The 18,891-nt window shown below is 36.3% G+C and overlaps 1 protein-coding gene across 8 annotated transcripts in view; it reads left to right on the forward strand.

Moving 5' to 3' along the window:
- Nucleotides 1-18,424, forward strand: part of LOC102238201 (RIMS-binding protein 2-like) — a 72,025-nt gene extending 53,601 nt beyond the window's left edge. For 3 of the 8 annotated variants that reach the window (XM_023338491.1, XM_023338492.1, XM_023338494.1), the window contains 12 exons: nt 47-198; nt 1,109-1,891; nt 2,047-2,202; nt 2,425-2,571; nt 4,342-4,444; nt 5,751-5,879; nt 7,793-7,962; nt 8,398-8,566; nt 9,216-9,316; nt 9,690-9,761; nt 10,593-10,757; nt 14,007-18,424. In XM_023338491.1, coding sequence (XP_023194259.1) covers nt 47-198; nt 1,109-1,891; nt 2,047-2,202; nt 2,425-2,571; nt 4,342-4,444; nt 5,751-5,879; nt 7,793-7,962; nt 8,398-8,566; nt 9,216-9,316; nt 9,690-9,761; nt 10,593-10,757; nt 14,007-14,240 — 2,381 coding nt within the window. In that variant the 3' untranslated portion in view covers nt 14,241-18,424. Of the gene's footprint in view, nt 1-46; nt 199-1,108; nt 1,892-2,046; nt 2,203-2,424; nt 2,572-4,341; nt 4,445-5,750; nt 5,880-7,792; nt 7,963-8,397; nt 8,567-9,215; nt 9,317-9,689; nt 9,762-10,592; nt 10,758-14,006 lie in introns of those variants that run through there. The other 5 variants (XM_023338493.1, XM_023338498.1, XM_023338496.1 and 2 more) reach the window with 5 other exon arrangements.
- The last annotated feature ends 467 nt before the right edge of the window (nt 18,425-18,891 follow it).

The raw sequence follows: 18,891 nt of genomic DNA on the forward strand, positions 1-18,891 counted from the left end.
TAATTGGTGGAGGATATCTTCATGCCCATGCTTCCTCACCTTTCAGGTCCCCCGATGCCCCCACAGGATGTTCAGGTGCTCTGTGGGCAGGCTCCAGGGGTTCTGCAAGTCTGCTGGAAGCCTCCCATCCTCTCTCCAACAGGCACATCTAATGGGGCTAATGTTGTTGGCTATGCAGTCTGCACTAAAGGACAAAGGGTGAGTGTGCATGTTTAAGTAATGATAACGTAGGTTATGGCTCCTATTTAGCCGGCAGAATTATGAATGATGGTGAGGAGTTGATCTAAATTTCAAGGCATATATCAAAATTTTGATAGAACCTTTTATGTGCCTCCAACAGATGGAGGATTTAAAATATTTTAATATATTTAAAAGGACAATAATGTCTTCCTTAAATTACAAATAAAATGCTTATTGACTGTGTGATTTTTTTCTTAAATATCTTTGGTGTACAAAGCAATGCAACCTGCTTGTGATTGCTGTTCGGAACATGACTTGCTTACTGAGACATGTAAATGTCTTAGAAAGGTCTCCTAGCCCCTCTGGTGACAGCCAACGTAAATCAAAACATCACATCTAAAAGGTTAAATTGGCGCAGCACAGATTCTGAACTGCTCACTTTAAGTCTGAAAATTAAATTTGGTACTTAAAGTTCTTGAAAATATAGTTTTTGACCTTTCATTAAGTTTTTCGTTCATCAACACTTGTTGAGGTGTAATCTGAATTTGAGCTGTTAATAATGGCATGACTGGCTACAGTAAAAAAAAACCACACGCACACACACCCCTGCACCCCTCTCCCCCACCACACACACACATGCACACGCCCCCCTATGTACATATATATGTATATATATAGAAACAATGCTATCATTAACAAATGGATAATATTACGGTAATTTACTTTTGTGCAGCCTAATAAGAAAATATCAATGGGACGGAAATGTTTTGGAGTTGAAATAACAGGACGAACTAACAGAGAAAAAAATATGCATCACAGCATTTTGTGTGAAATCAAATGCAGGCCTTTTTAAAAGCTGTTGGTAAAATCATAAATGGTTTCTGCTTTAAAGTAATAAAAGAATATATGTTTTTGTTCTTCACTCCAGATAGCTGAGGTGCTGTTTCCAATGGCAGACTATGTCACTATTGATCTGACAAGAATTCAATGCCTGGAGGCCAGAGAAGTCATTGTTAAGACACTGTCAGTCCAGGGAGAATCCCAGGACTCCCAAGTCGCCGTCATTCCAAACAACCTGCTTGTGCCTCTACCTGCCCTACCCCTGCCGCCCCCAATGCACCCACACGCGGGCCCTCCTCTGCACCCTCATCCTCAACCTCACCTCCCATCTCCTCACCTTCCTCACCCCACACCCCAACTTCCGCCTCCACCTCATGGGCAACCTCATCCTCCACATCCACAAACCCATCCCAGACTTCCTCATCCAGGCGGAACCCCGCACCCCCAACCACAGCCCTTACACCTGCAGCCTCGCCCTCTCCACCAGGGTCCCAGGCCCCAGCACCAACTGCCTCTGCTCCCCCACCCTCTGCCCCACCCTATACCTCAGAGACCAGTAAGTGCCAGAGACCTGGATGCCAAAGAGCACACCGCCCACCATGGAGGAGCTATTCCGCCTGGCCAGCCTGGCTGGGACCCAAGCCGATCACCTTTGCAGCCTCCTTTGCCCATGCAAGGCCACACTCTGGAGGCCCCTCCCCCTGTCCATTTGCGTTCCCCTTCCCCTCAGAGGATTCTTCCTCAGCCCCAAGGCACGCTGATCCCAGATACCGTGGCCAAAGCTATTGCTCGAGAAGCAGCACAGAGGGTGGCAGCAGAAAGTGGCAAGGTCTGGAAAGAGCACCACACAAATGTTACACAAAATATTGCAGTAAGTTTTGTTTGAGTGAATCTACACTTTGTTGTTTATCTTTTGGAGGTTTTATATTAAATCTCTTTTAATGTAATTGTAGTTTATAGTAAAATGTCAAGAAAACAAGTTAAAATAGAACCACATTTTTACTCACTTTTCTTCTTTGTTTTTAGGGAGACAGAAGGATGGGGAGATTTGGAGAGCAGGGTCATTCATTTCACCAGCATCCCTCTGATGAGGAAGAGGAAGATGAGGAGGGATTTGCACGAGGACGTCGGAGAGGACCCTCAGTTGACGAGTTTCTCAGAGGCTCTGAGTTGGGAAGGCCGGTAAGAACCCACAGAAGGTAGAACCCACCCCTTCTACGAACACAAATGTTTTGTTTTTCGTGGGAAACGTCCTAAATGTGTCAGGATGTGTGTTGTGTGTGCATGTACATCTGAGTGGCTGCATGTCTGCACTCCTCCACCCATGTCTTTGTGCGTGCTTAGGTATGTCTGTGGACTTAAACAACTGCGTCTGTGTGTTTGTGTCTTTGTAACAACCACAAGCCTCACTATAGTCACAATGAAGATTATCACAGCGAGAGCAGCCGGGGCTCTGACCTGTCTGACATCATGGAGGAGGATGAGGAGGAGCTGTACTCTGAGATGCAGCTGGAAGAGGGACGACGACGCAACTCGCACAACACACCCAAGGTGCAGTTTTTTGCACTCACTGTGAAATCCTAGAGTCAAGCATCCTTGTTCATTATAATGTAGTGAACTGCACAGGCACAGATACTTTAAATGACTGCTGCCTTGGCTTGCATTTTACTTTGTGTTGTTGGCGCGTGTGCTTAAGATGTGTATTTGAAAACAAACTTTGAGCCCACTGAACATGTATGCACCAGATGGTTTGTTTTCAAATTGATCTGGGTGGCTCTGTGTGAAAACTTTAATTTTTTCCTTTGCATTCAGATTAGTAAGGATTGCAAAGAAAACCTATAAGTAAATAGCAGAGACCAAAGAGTAAAGTGTATCTTAATTCACCTTAACTGCAGCACCTTCCATCTTAAAGTCATTCAAGGTAAAGGTAATCTTTCATGGCCTGTTTTAGGCCTTTTAATTGATTCGTCTGTAAAAATGGGTAAGGTAATTTGCAGTTCCTTTTGCAGCGATTACTTGACTAAGGAAGAACTACACACATTTGCCTTACTTGGAATGTTTTTTTTCCCCATTTTGAAGAGCAACCAGGAGAAATGTATTTTTTAGCCACGCCATCTTCATACCACAAGGAGTCAGCAAGTTGTGGATTATATAATAAATAACAAACTCATAATATGAAAAAAATAACAAGTACTATAAAATAACTTATTGTACATTTCTAATTAATCATTTTGAAATATCAGTAAATTTTAAACATATTTAAAATGAATAAATATTTTCGGAGGGTGCTGCAGCAGTTTATTAAGCTTATGAGTGTGAAATGATTTTGTAATCATTCCTGGAATTTTGAATCAAGTTGCTGTGCAACATGAGAAGAAGAGAATATTGGTAGTGTAGTTTGTCATTTAGGAAAACTAAAGGAGTTTGAGGACTCTGAGTTCAGTTAACAAAGATGGAGAAAGTGATAGTCAGAGTTTTTGTTTTTCCCCTGCCACAGAGAAACCGGCTTGCACTCTGAGAGTTCGTTCACTCAACTGCTTCAACAACTAACTTTAATAATCCCCTCTATCCTCAGTCCAGGTGTTTTAACTTGCTCTTGCAACCTTTGCTATGTACGTGTCAACCAAGGAAATGACACACAGTTGTAGAATCTTATTTTAGATAATTGTTTAGCTGCAATTGTTTAGCTGCATGAATTATTTCCCTCATCAGCAGGATGATGAGCAGGATGATGCTGATTACAGGAAATGCTACTGGAGCAGCATAGTCAAAGTTTGTCTGTCCAGGCAGAAACCAGCTTTCTCAAATCACCATGGAACTTTGAGAGGCCCAAACTCATGAACCACATGCCATGCTCACTAACGTCTTTGCATAATGTTTTATATGTGTTCCCACTCAAAATTCAGGGCTAGTGTTATACCAGTATCAGCTTCCAGTCATTTTTTTGATTTGTGATATTCCTCACCTGCTTGTGTGTGTGTTTGAATGAAAGTCTATGTGTCTTTGTTCCAGTGCCTGTCTGTGAGTTGTGCGTTGTGCATGGCTTTGTTGGTATACAATGTGTATTCAACTCTATCATTTATATATATATATATATATATATATATATATATATATATATATATATATATATATATATATATATATATATATATATATATATATATATATATATATATATATATATATATATATATATATATATATATACATACATACATATATATATATACAGTATATACTCAAATTGGCTCACATTCATGTGAGCTGGTCATGAATCTCTGATATCTGTCAATTCTGCTTTGTGCCTGTATATTTCAGACAAACAGTCCTGGTGGAGTCCGCCATGACCGGGACAATGGCAGGCGAATTCAACATGGTGGATCACATCCTAAGAGGCGACCTCTAATGGTCCCATCCATTGGTTAGTATTGAAATATGGCAAGAAAGAAAGAAGGTTGCAGTCAGTTTATTTTTTTGTGTGACATGAAAATGCATTTAATTCTAATTTACTAAAACTTCCTCAGGCTTTGCTCTGTCTCCAGATCATTTCTGGATCATTTCTTCGTGTCCATGACCCATCTTTACTTTCTTTCCGTATGCAGAGTTGGATCTTTTTGTGATGTGACTTTACTGCTCTGTACTGTCACTGCACAAATATGTAGGTTTTTCACTGATAAGGAAAAGATTTTAGATTTCCAAACAGTATCTTGAAAAAGTGACGTGAGCAAGTAAATTAAAATGTTCCTCTTTTTGACATGTTACAAGGACAAATTTCGGTGTATTTTAATAGGGCTTTACACAATAGATAGACCAGCACAAAGTCGTGCATTTGCAAAATGGAACTAAAATGAAAGTAAAACACGTTTTCTTAATTTACAGACTTTTGGGGTATACCTCTACCAGCTACGTACCAAGGGACAGATTTTTTTTTTTTTTACCCAGTCCTCTAAATTTTTCTAAATTCCTGTTTATAAAGATCCTATGTAGCTTTTTGGGCATTGGGACCTTTAAAGAGCTAGATAAGTATGAAAACAGTAGGATCTAGACCAGACAAACCTGAGCAGAATTCTTCAATACTAAATGCAGATGTTTTTAAATAGTTCACAATATTTCTGTGGCATCTCTAGTCCTCTAGTCCTTGAGGGCCAGTGCTCTGCAACTTTTGGATGTGTCCCAAGACCAACATGCCATAAACAAAAAACTGAATTACAGCAACAGATTTTCTCCTTTTTTCTTCTGTGGTTAATGCTCTCCTTGTTTTTGTTTTTTATAGCTGCTTTAAACTTTTTCATATCTTTATCTCTGATCTTTCTGATGTGTATCTTGGTCTTCATAATGCTGTTTGCTCTGCAACAGAACAGAAATGTTGCCTTTATGATGAAATTAAATTAAACACAAGTACACCTCTACCTTATTTAGGGATACCGGATTAAATTGGGCTGAGATTTAATCTGGTATCCATCTATAACATTCAAAAAATTAAAGAACATATTTTCTTCCCTTACTCTGCTCTGCTTTGTGTTGGTCTATTCCAATAAATACACTAAAGTTTCTGTAAGGTGAAATGTGACAAAGCTCCAGGGGTATTAGATGTTCTGCACAAGGCTGTACTTGCTGATTTGTATTTCTTCCAACTTTTAGCAGCAAAGCTATTGATAACATTTTAGAAGGAGAAAAGTTTGTAATTGCTTTATAACCGCATCATCTTCAACTGGTATTTCTCATAGAAGTAACCTCTGAGAATAACAATGAGGGAAACCCCTCCCCCATCAACGAAGATGTTAACTATGGCAGAGTAGCTCGACACAAGGCGTGGTCATCCCGCAGGCACACGGGCGGCATCAGGTGTCCCCATGGTATGTGCCTGCAGAGCTGTTTCTACCTCCAAAGCATGGCAGCAAAGATGGCCAGCAGCACTCTGCAAATATAGAGATGTAGCTGTGGACACTTGCAACTGCCTGTTTGTTTGTCTTAAGAGATAATGGTTATAATAATGCTTACATTAGAACCGCATGACTGCACTGCAATGGAATGGAGTGGTGGACACACCAGCAGGACCAAAGGTCTGCAATAGGAGCTTCCACAACTGCAATGATAAATGATTGATTGATTGATTGATTGATTGTTTAGGGAACGTCATGCACACCCTTCCCTTTCTGATACAATCACATCCTGTACAGTTGCAATTTGGACCAATCATTCATGTTTATTTGAACTCCTATTGATAATAAAATTGAAAATTAGCTTGAAATATCAGTTTTATTTATAGTACAAAATCTGTCGCTATTAAATCAAGAAAATATCAACATAAAAGATGTGAAGGAATTTCAACTGAACTCATGTTGAAAGCCATTGTAAAAGAGTAAGTTTTAAAGGCTCAGTTCTCTTTGTGTTATCTTTAGTGGCTGGCAACTGACAAATATAAACTGACCATATTATTGATAAAGGTGGACTTTAAAATTAAATAAGTCAGACAATGTGTGGGGCCACAATTTTGTGTTTTTTTTACAAGATATAGAGGAAAAGTAACCCGTGAACTTGATGACAGATCATATTTGCATTCTTAAACAGTTCTTAAAGAGAACTGCAAATACATTTTGTACATTAACACACTGCTAGTTGAGAGAGTTGAGATATATTTTTTTCTTTCTTAGCTTGTAATTTGTAATGTAGCACAATGCTTAAAGGAATTTTATGTTTAGTTTATCACAATGTTTTGAAAATGCTATGGTATTTTTTTCTTTCTATATCATTCAGTTCTAGTCCAAAAGCATACTAAAATAAAAAAGTATCCTATGTAAGCAAATCTTAAAATCAGTATGAAAATGGACAGGTAGCCATTGCAAATCTGCTGTTATTCGGATTATGTAATATTGTTTTCCTAGACAAACTGCATCATTCTATATTAGAAACTTACCAAGTGATAAATAGACGGATGTACTGAAATACACCACATCAAATTGAGAAGTATATTGTGGTCAAAGATATAGAAAAAGACTTCTTTGATAAATAAAATACAAAATCCACCAGTTTAAATACAGTCTTCCTTTCCACAGTACTTCTTAAAATGCTCTCATTAGCTCAATACTTCTATAAAACCAGGTTGTACTTCCAGCTTCTACACTATTTAAGTTAGCATTCATCAGCACATTTCACATAATTGCTTTGCTACCTATTTATATTGATTCATTTAAAAATGCATGTCAGAGTCTTGTGTCTTGCTGTCTCATTTCCACAAATCACATATGTTTCACCTGTTTTGCAGCACACTTGATTCTTAGGACACTGAAAGCTGTAAAAACCAAGACCTAATCAAAACCACACGCAGTTTTCATGTGTTGTTTGTCTTTATGAATGCATGTGTGTGTTTGTGCTACGAGAATTTTAATAAATAGCTAGTCACAGGCACAGCTATTTCCTGCATGTTTACAGGCACAAATATGGCAAGATAAGAGAAATAAATCTATCATGCAGTGCACGATCTAATGATTAAGAATGATGAAGATGCAGTATTAGCTCATCAATTTCTGTGTACTGGGGCATGGCTTAGATATACCATAAACATGCTCATCTTAACAAATTAGATAAGGAAAGTAAATCAAAGATTACATGTAACCTGTTGCTCAGAAATCTGCTCCATTTGTTGCCAAATCTCACAAACACTCCTTGCACTTCATGTCTGTATCTATGTTTTGGTCACTTTTTTTTTTTTTAGTTTGGCTGTGTAAAGATTTTTTTTGACTTGTGCCTTTTTTTGTTTGTGTTTAAGACGGCTACCGGAATCGGGACCGACGCTCTCCAACGTACTATGACGAGTCAGAGCCTGAGGAACCTTTTCGGATATTTGTGGCGCTCTTTGACTACGATCCTCTGTCTATGTCCCCCAACCCAGATGCTGCAGATGAGGAGCTACCATTCAAAGAAGGGCAGATAATTAAGGTAGGATGTTCACGGCTAGATTGCATTTAGCACCCTGCTTTCCAACTGTCATAATAATAGCATTTAAAGTGAAGTTCTAATAACTGACTGTTGTACTCTGTCACAAATTACTCAGTAGGAAATGTTTAGTGAAGTGCAAAACAGCAAATTTTTACCACATAGAATAAATGCTGAAAATAGTGGGACCAAGTAATATAAAATCAAAAAAACAAACATTAACCTTTTACAATCTCTGCTTATTTGTTGTACTCTACAGTAGAGTAAAACAATATCTTAACAAGAATAGGTAAAATCTTAACAATTTTAACAATTCTGTCTTCCAGAATATCTTCCTGGAAGATGGAATATCTTCCAGGAAGATATTCTGTCCTTCTGGAACACAAAAACTGTTCAATGAGGCTTTGAACATTCCTGTTTTACTCCTGTATCTATTAGGTTTATGGTGATAAGGACACAGATGGGTTTTACAGAGGAGCAATAAAAGGCAGGATGGGGCTTCTCCCCTGTAACATGGTGTCCGAGATACGAGCAGACGATGAGGAGACCATGGATCAGCTCATCAAGCAGGGCTTTCTGCCTCTCAGCACCCCCGTGGACAAAATAGGTACTGCAGAAGCATGCTAACTATGAGTACAGAGACAATGTGTACTTTGAAAAGTTGAAAGGAAATTTGTCGGTATTGGTATGCACAAAAATTCTAATTAAGTTGTTGCACAAGTCTTGGAAACAAAAACATTGCAGAAACTGTAATATTTCAGCAACAACAAAATAGAGTACATAATTTTATAAGAACCGTTATAAAATAACATATCTTAAAAAAGTCAACACAAGTATTTTGCAAACGAGATTTCAGACAGGACCACAACAGTAGTTACGTGACGTTTTGTTGTAAATTTCTTTCTGCTTAACACTTATTTTAGTGTTAAGTTATTGCTTTTTAATTTTTTAATTTATTTTTTTATTTTCCCACATTCATTCATTTCAGACTCATGGTTGTTTAGATCTTTATTTATTTCTATTATTTAATATTTTTTCTTTTACCTCTTAAATCTTAGATTATAATATTTATCAATATATTTATTATATAATAATGTGTTTTGTTGTGCACTCCAGTGCCTCCATGGGGAAGAGTAAAAAGTTTTAATGCAGTTCACAGGATGACTATTATTATTATTATTATTATTATTATTATTATTATTGTTGTTGTTGTTGTTGTTGTTGTTTTCTGAGTTGTTCCATGTTATCGCCTGTAGAGCAGAACAGACGAGGTCTCCGCCGAGATCAGGCCTCAAGGAGGATGGTGGCGCTCTACGACTACGACCCCAGAGAGAGCTCCCCTAATGTTGATGTTGAGGTAAAGCCATACAATAGAAAGAGGAAGCTAACCACAACCATTATGATCTACTTATTTACCTAAATCAAATACATTTAAGTTAAATTCTAATTTAACTTAAATGTATAATAATGTTCAGTTACTGATAAAAGAACTGTGTGAAGTATATTAATAAAGTTGAGGCCCACAGTTTAAGTAGGCCTTATTGTCTTGCACATAATAACACACACACACCCACGCACACACACACACACACCCTTATATACAGTATATATACTGTATATACTGTATATATATATATATATATATATATATATATATATATATATATATATATATATATATATATATATATACACACAAATTTTCCTGTTTTGAATCTGTCTCCTGATAGGCTGAGCTGACCTTCTGTGCTGGTGACATCGTTGCTGTTTTTGGAGACATTGATGAAGATGGGTTTTACTATGTGAGTGCCACTTATCCATGCTGAAGCCACTTGGTGATCAATTGATGTGATTGAACTTTGGGACATGGTGCGTTATTTTACTGGAATTAGCCATTAGAAAATGACTATGTGATCAAAAATGTATGGGCATGGTCACCCACATGTCATTATCACCACTTTATGGACTCACCACTTTTTTATTATGTAAGCAGATTGTTTTACGCTTTGAGGCTTTATCGTCTGAGCTAATTCCTCTAAATTACATAATTCATGATAGCTGAATAATTGCAGCTTCTTCAGGTAGATCCCATCCTGTGCAAATTGTCTGAGGATTTTCATCAATCAATATTGTTTGAAATCTTAAACTAGATTGCTTGACATGTTTGTGATAGAAGTATTCACTTAGGGAGGTCTGATATAAATCAAGACTAAAAATTGTGTGCTCACCAATGAAGTTAAAGTAATAAACACATAATTATCAACACAATTTTTTCTAGGAGTTTTAAAAATAAGGAGATAGTACCTGATCAAGAAAATACAATATAGTTATACGACTCTTAGGTTGATCAACTATAACAAAAGCTGCATTAAAAAATCTAGAGTGTAATATCTATTGAAACATTTAAGAACATTGCTGTAATTAAGCTTTTGATAGACTTTACTCTCATAGAAAAGAGATTTGCTAAATGATCAACAATCTTTTAGATGTTTAACAAATGTATGAGAAATACTCTTTCTCTTCAGTGAAGCACAATGCATTTTACGCTGACAAATCTGCCCGTTTGTCAGAGGTTCTTCTAACTTCTTTCTCTTCTTTCTCTTGTTTTCTGTTCTCACCATCTTTGTCCCTAGGGTGAGCTCAATGGCCATCGTGGCTTGGTGCCCTCTAACTTCTTGGAAGAAGTGCCTGATGATGTGGAGGTCTATCTGACCGACACCCCGTCCCACTACCCCCAGGAAGAACCCGCCAACCGGCCCCCTGTAAACTCCGCTGCAAACGTGTCAGAGGGAAAACGGGTACATCATCATCGCCGCTCTCAGCGCTAGACCCTGTGTTCATCCATCCTTCGTCCCCTCTCCCCTTGATTTCCGTCTCTTGCTTCCTCCACCTGCAGTCTGTGTGCTGTTCATTGTGTGTGTTTGTCCATGTGGTGACAGTGGTGACTCTTTACAGACTAACAACTTCCCCAATCCTTTCACCCTTCGGAAAGGGAGCAAAATCCAGTGTTAACGCCTTTCTTAATCTCAGAGAAAGGAAGAAGCAAAGCCTGTGGACAGAGAGAGGATAGACCGTGGGAACCCTGCGGGTGGCTCATGTTTGTAGGACTGGTTGAGGAGGACATGTAAAAAAAAAACAAGGCTCAACTCATTCCTTACACAAAAAATTTGGTAACTCTTTGCACTAAAACACAAAGTCAAATTGTTGTTATTATGTACAATTCTATTTAAAAGTGCTTAGCAACACATTGCTACCCAGTTTAAATTATTTAAGATTATTTAAGAGAAGTTTAAAAGTAAAGAAAAGCATGTTTTTTCAAACTTGATACATTTTCTAACTTTCTTGGCTCAGCTTGTGTATTTCCTCAAAGAGGCTTTGTTTCTCTTACCCACACATCAGATCTATTTTTCAGCCCTGTTGACGGTGGATATGCCATGTTTGCTCTGAGCTCAAGAGAACCGCAGCACTGAGACATCCATTCTGTATTGTTACGATGAAACAATAAAAGGAAAGGACAAAAAAAAAAAGATTGGATATTAAAACCATTCTTATTTGCGCTCTGTGTTCATGTGTGTTGGTGTTGTTGTTGCTTTCTGTTGTCATAGTGATGTGGGTTTTCTCGATAGTGACAACGCTACCACATCTGATTTCTTTTTTTTGTTTTTCCTCACCCGCTTGGCAAAACTAAACAAACAAACAGAGGAAGATTGTTCATTTCACACCATAAATGGCTCTGTCTGCCCTTGTACAGTAAGTTGGCAACTGCAGATATCAGATTCGCAGCTCTAATGCAAACAGCTTGTGGGCCCAGCGAAGGCTTTATTTGGTGCTACGTCCTGTTGTGACTCAAATTCCTCAAAATCTGTCTCTTCACTTGGTTTGATTTTCCAAGTTATTACTTTTGTTCTGTCAAAGCCTCTGGGAATATTCCAACTTTATTGTGCAAAAAAACATAAAAAGAAAACAATTAGAAATAGCAGTTATTGCATTAGAGAAGAAGCCTGGCATCTACAGTTGTGTCCCTGGGTGTTGTAATGTAAATGACTGTCTCCTTATGGCCGACTAATAGTGGAGTTTCTTGCTTCTGTGGTGTGATGATGTTGTTTAACATTTCCTGGCTTCCTGCTGTGTGTGTTCTATACACAAACAAAAACTAACAAACTAACAACAATAACAAAGTTGAAATAGATCAAATCTGGTCAGGTCTGTCTTGGAATGAAAAGTCCAGGGCAGAGTCAAAGCCAAGATCTTTATACTTTGAACATGCTGTGAGGTGACTTGAAAGATGTTGGCGATATAAGAAAACCCTTTAATATCTCACAGGTAAAAGTGAGTAGTGGGGCAAGTTGTTCTCAGACTCTGGTAGATTGCCATAAGAAGCATCTCACAGAATTTGTTTCACCCACAGGACAGTATCTCTACTTAAAAGGAGGGTAGAGTGTCCACATTTTTCCCTCAATTAGATCACACATATTACACATATATTTTTATGGTTACTAGTAAATAAGTATTTCTTCTACAAACATAATATAAAAAGGCATTTAATATATAAGGCATTTATATACCAAGTTTACTTCTTTCATAAGGTTAAACAGAGAAGATGATCAACTCATCAAGCAGGAGTGTAAAATGAAACAACACCAAGTTGGCCTTAGAGAAAGAACTGCTGCAGAGGTCTGCAGAGGATTGTAAGGATATTTGTAAAGTTTTTGAAGCTATCTTATGTTAAGAAAGACTAATCAAAAATTGAAAACCTTTAAGGCAAGTTTGCCAACTTTTCCTGGGGGTTGACATGTAGGTTAGAAAAACAGTGTTTGCTAGGAAGAATTATTAAAAGATAAACAGGTTTCCGCCCCAACACATAACAACCCAGAGACACAAATGATACACACACTCATTCCAACGGCAATTTACAGACACCAATTAACCTAACAGTCATGTTTTCCATCTGTGGGAGGAAGGTGGAGAACTCAGTGATATGAATCACTCTGGACACATGGTATGGGGAGGCGTTAACAGGGCCAACAAACCCAAGGTAGTTGTTCATACTGCACACCGTCAGGTCTCTTGAAAACCAAATATGACATATCAGCACAAATGCCAATGGTCAAACATGGTGATGGAAGGGTGATTGAGTCTGTTTTCATTCACTGGACATCAGCACATTTCAGTCTTTGAAGCAAGCACTTACTCACGTATACCTCTATCAGCAAATTCGCCGTTTGGATTTTAAAATGTTAAAGATTAGTCTGGCCTAGCTTTCTGACCAATTCAATAAATTAGAATATTATTTTAAAAAAATGGTGAAACAGAATATACATCTCTTACACAGACTTATGTTTTCAAGTCTTCGGTTAATTGTGATGATTTTCTGTTTAAGTGAAAATATTAGATATGACCAATAAAAAAATGTAATTCAAAAATTTGGGCTTTAGGAAAATTATGATTAATACCTGCTAAAAGATTATTATTTTCAGAAGGTACTTTTAATCAGAGAATCAGGAACAAACCTCATTAAAACACATATTCTAACTTATCAGTTAAAACTGGATTTACATACTTAACTAGAATTAAAAGTACTGTTCCTTAAATAAATCCTAATGCCTCCTTTGTGTGCATTTATTTAGAAAATTTTACTTTTCATAGTCATTTAATTAATTTGTGACTATTCTTTTACTTTTCTGCACATGAACAATAGCGGTGCGAAAGCGCTTTAGCAAATCAAACAATTTAAGTTCTGCACATTCTTGAGAAAATTAATTAAAATTTCAAGATGCTCTTTGTTACCAACCTATGGTTGCTCTTTATGTTTCATTATTTTCACTTTGTGTTTTTATTTCAAGATCCTCTACAATGCTAGATTGTTAGAAATTTAATTATGATTGAAAACTTCCATTCCAATTTCAAAAAGCAGACAATCCCTTTGTGTTTTTTATCACAACTTTTCATAGCCTTTTAAGTCCAAAAAAATAAAAATGAAAATAAAAAAAACATAAATAGTTGCTTCATTTGTAATATGCTGCCCCCCTGCCTCCAAACCTCCTCAGGTCACTGCAGAAAACACAGACACGGCCAACAACATTACAACCCCTGTCCGGGCGCCGTCCCCAATCGTTCGCCCCCTCCTTCCAGGAACTATGAGACCGCTTAGCCCTCCAAGGGGTCACCATGTTCCGCTGGACCCCAGGGACCCTCAAGATCTGGCAAACAAGAAGAAGAAAGGAATACTTTCCAAAGGAAAGAAACTGCTAAAGAGACTCTCTCCTGTGAAACAACAATAATGACAATATTTAATAGCATAAAATCCTGTTCGTATATCTGTGGGGCTCTGTACATAGCATCCATACAATCAACTGTGATGTGACAGTACATTACAGAGTGGGCATGTGACTCACCTCCTTGACTGCGTGAGCCTAGCAAGTGATACAAATATGTTCAGTGCTGGATATAAAACACATGAATTTTGTACAGTGGAGTGCCAAAATCAAGAGTGAAGTGACTTTCAAAAACAAATGCATATTACTGTGATATTACTGTATTTCAAATTAAGGGATGCTTTATCTAAAATGAAAAACTAGGATTTTCATGACATGCATTTCTACTATTTTCTTCACTTTTAACCCGCTATGGTACCATTGTGCCCTCAAGTATAAAAACTTTGAATGGTTCAATACTTTAAAAAAGAGGGGCATTGTCAAGGAATCAATAACAGTGCTTTAATTTGCCATTTCCCAATCATTTTTATCAGTTTTTAAAAGGAAAGAGTTTCATTATCTTGCCCCTCAAGATATCTACATTCCTTCATGGAAAAAAAGGTTAACACTAACAGGCATAAAACCTTAGTTTTAATAGTTTAAAGCAGTTTATTTGCTATAAAATTAGCTTGCAAAAATACATCTGGTGCCCTAAGGACACAATGTATCATCATAATCAATTGCATAATGTTACTTTAAGTTCCAAATTATTATAGGATCACTATGGCTGCATTCAAACTTAGTAGTAGTGTGTAGTTAGGTAATGTCAAAGTCAAAGTAACGTTGTTTTATCTTGATTTGATTTGATGCTGTCAGACAAAATCCTTGCATCTCTCAAAATAGAACCTTTTAGAAATTTAAAAAAGAAAATGTCAAAATGTAAGTTTTATACTGTTTGATCAAAGTCACAGTTTTTGATACCTTAATGGAAAGTTATTAGTGATACCACATACAGATGTGATCCATAGAGTTGATTTTCACAAGGAAACAAAAAGACAAAAATGGATGCAGGATTTTTTCTTGACAGTAGCAAAAGATGTCAGGTTAAGACAAAGTTCAGGCTACTTTTATGATTTGTCAGCCATATTCTACTATTACAGTGAACTTTGTCCATCTTTATTTAATGAGAATTTCCATGCATTTTGGTTCATTTGCCAAATGAATCCAGTTTTACTCTATACCTCTTGTAGGAAGAACAGATAATATTTATGGAACCCAGAATAGTCCCTGCTATGGTAGAGACTAATGGGGATGCTTACATAAACAAATAAACATTACAGGTAAACAAGTAGTGATAAAAATGTTCTGTGAGAAGGCATGCAAGGAAAAGAGAGACTGGTAAGGATGAGAGTAAGAAATATTATGAGCCTATGGTAGAGAAGGTGAAAGTACAGGGTGGTGTACTTATGGCACAGATTTGTAACCTTTTTCATTCAGTTTTTATATTGATTTATATATGAAATGCCATGTATTGTAAGCCATGGAAACCATGTAGAATTTTAATTATGTTGTAATCATGAAGTAAATTATGTTAAATTAAATTAAATACTGTATTCCCCCCCTGTGCAACCTTAAAGTCCAATGTTGGCAACATTCAAAATATTCTTAAATTATTTCAATTATTATTTAAAAACAATCAATGCTTATATATATATATATATATATATATAACTAGAAGTATAATGTGTACCATAGAGGGTAAATCAAGCCAAACTTTGCATTTATTCTTTTCACCAGGAAAGAACATCTGTTCCTTTAGAGGAAATCTTTATTACACTATACTGTTATTATGCGTTGTGTGGAGCAATGCTGACTACAAAATATAATCTTTTTAGTGCAATATTTTAGAGATGTGGTAGCATATATTTGGAAAGGAGACACTTTTATTTGTGACAAGCTCTCATTCAGAAGTAAGCCTGTTCAAATGATGAAGGAAATTTGGAGAAAAGACAGCAGATTGGCATCAGGGCATTAAACGCCGGGCGAGCGCAGCCGTCTCAGTGGCCTTTTTGAACACAACACAAGCACGACATTCCTTGTTTTATTACAAGACTGACTTACAAAAGGTTTTTGTTTCACGACTGATCACCTGTGCTTTGTCACTTCTAGGATAAATAAATTACAGGAGTTTTTTTTTTTTGTTTTCTTTGTCTTTGCTGTCAACCTGTCATGAAACGCCTAGTTCAATAGAAAATTCTGTGTCTATCTTCTTATTGCACAAAGTGGATGTTTTCTCTGATTGGATAAAGACATAGTTCGTGTGCCTGTGGACATGTGATACATTTTGTGTTTTGCACTTTTACTTTTACCTTTTTTTATTTCTATAGTAATATTCTGCTACTCTCTTTGAATGCACTGTTGTTGATATTGCGCAGATATACAGTGAGTGGGACACAGAAACCACATAAAAAATTATAAATTAACAAAAAAAAAAAAAGATTCAAGGCATGCATTGCCCTTTGATTTCATCATCATGTCTGAAGAAATATTGACTCATTTACTCTGAGTTTTGTATAACTTAGTTGTTTTACTTGCACTTTACCTACATTAAAGAGTATACTACACCAGATTACATGTAAGGAAGCTTATAAATGCGATTACTTAAGAATCTGGTACAAAATAACCAGAGATCAATTCCTGGGATCTCTGTTCACGAAAAATGCAGGCCAAAAACATTTGCAGGCGTACAATGACCTTGAAATTTATAAGTACCCCTGGTAAAGATATCTAAAAAGCATAACAACAAATAAATGTATTTCATTATTATAGTTTCACACAGAATACACTTTTTCACTGCTCTGTCAGTAAGATTTTGAGATTTATTTTTTCCACCTTACTGTGCATGTTGGAAATAGAAATGTATATCCTGGGTTGGAGTTTTTGTCAAAGTTACAGTTGTTTTCAACTTTTTAATTATCACTCTGATTGTAGATATGGCCAACTTCAGGCACGTTTCTGAAGCCATTCATTTAATTATTTAAAAAGAACAGTGCACATCTCCTGAATTGAGTATTTTCTTCTCTTCCCCACTTTGAAGAATTGCTAATAGAAAAAATTGAAAATATGACAGAGCTTTTGTAATGAATATCATATTCATACTCCAGATATAAATATGAACTCTTGAAATATTCATTTGAAGCTAACTTTCTGATTAAGTGAAAAAATAGTGCACCAGCAACGAAAGATTTTTATTTTTTATTCACTATAAAACAAAAATTTAAAACTTTGGTGCCAAAACACTGGAAGGGACTGTATGAATTTATAATATTTGAGCCCAACATTTAATTTTCTTCTCTGATCACATTTTAAAATTCAAATCCAATAACATCTGATAATCCGACATCTATGTAAATTAGAATAGATTTGCAGCAACACTACATTAACAAATAATAAAATCCTGTTTTTTGTTACTTTTGATGGAAAGACAGCTTAATACAAACACAGATTAAACCATTGTCCTACCTCAGTTTTTGATTTTTATTGATACATTATGTATTCATTTGTCGAAAATATAGTGAAAAGTTGTTTTTTTTCAATAATATGCATTTTTCAAGAAACTGCATGCTATATAAACAATTTTCCATCATGAAGATGAAAAGTGGTTCTCAAAACCTGAACTCCTGGTAAAAAGGATTGAGTCACAGCTTTAATTGAAGAAAACTTTACCATCTCCCAATTGTCTTTATTTTGTATTTGTGGTTGTACTTGAAAGAGCTTATTGTTTTCATCAGGTTTCTGTTTCTCATTCTTTCTCCACATTGTTACTGGAATGCATTGACTGCAGAAAGCATTTGACTGGTGGCAAATTTCCATTTTTCTGTTCTAATGTTTCTCTTTGTACAGTTTTAACTCTAATCTGTCAGAAATACTCAAATGAGACGGTCATAAAACCAAAATATTCACCTGTGAATGGGTGTAGTGTCGCCAAACGCTGTAGCTCTTTTGTACTTTGATCCATTTGTAGATAATTTCTAAATGTTTCTACTTGATTTTTTTTCAATAGCCTTTTATTTTTAAATTGCACTGAAAGTTCCTCTCTGTGTAAAAGACTTCAAGCATTCTCCATGGTGTCCTTTGAAATCACATGTATCAGTCCACCGTACGTGCTTGCTTTGTGAAAAAAGAGAAATCATTATAGATGGTATTTATGATAATTATGTGTGAGTGTACATGTGGGAAAATACATCTTTTATAACCAAATTAAATTTGATATTTTTCAAAAAACTCTTTGTTTATGTCATTTATATTCAAATATATGTCATTGGAATAATAGGCAACAGTCCTTCTTCTGAGAAACAGTTATTCCCTAATTATTCATTCCCTTGCAAATTTATTTCAAAATTATTTTAATTGAATAATTCAATTTTAGTTCAGTTTACTTAAATGGCCCCAGTGCATTACATTTGGTTTATTATTCAAATAAGTTCAAAACGTTTTCTGTCTAAGGAAACCCAGTGACTTGCAGCATTCACTCCTCCTGAATAAGGATGTAGTGATAGACAGCACTGTGTTGTCACATTGTGCTGCTGACTTCACAGCAATCCTTCATACTTATATTACGTTCAATTATGCCTCAATCTGAAGTTTGGCAGTCATCTGTGCTTCAAAGGAGCAACAAAGAGCAGAAAAGAGAAAAAAAAAGAGACAGTATGACAATTGTTGGAAGTCACTTGAACTC

The sequence above is a fragment of the Xiphophorus maculatus genome, chromosome 8 (genome assembly GCF_002775205.1).
Source record: "Xiphophorus maculatus strain JP 163 A chromosome 8, X_maculatus-5.0-male, whole genome shotgun sequence".
In the NCBI taxonomy this organism is placed as follows: Eukaryota; Metazoa; Chordata; class Actinopteri; order Cyprinodontiformes; family Poeciliidae; genus Xiphophorus; species Xiphophorus maculatus.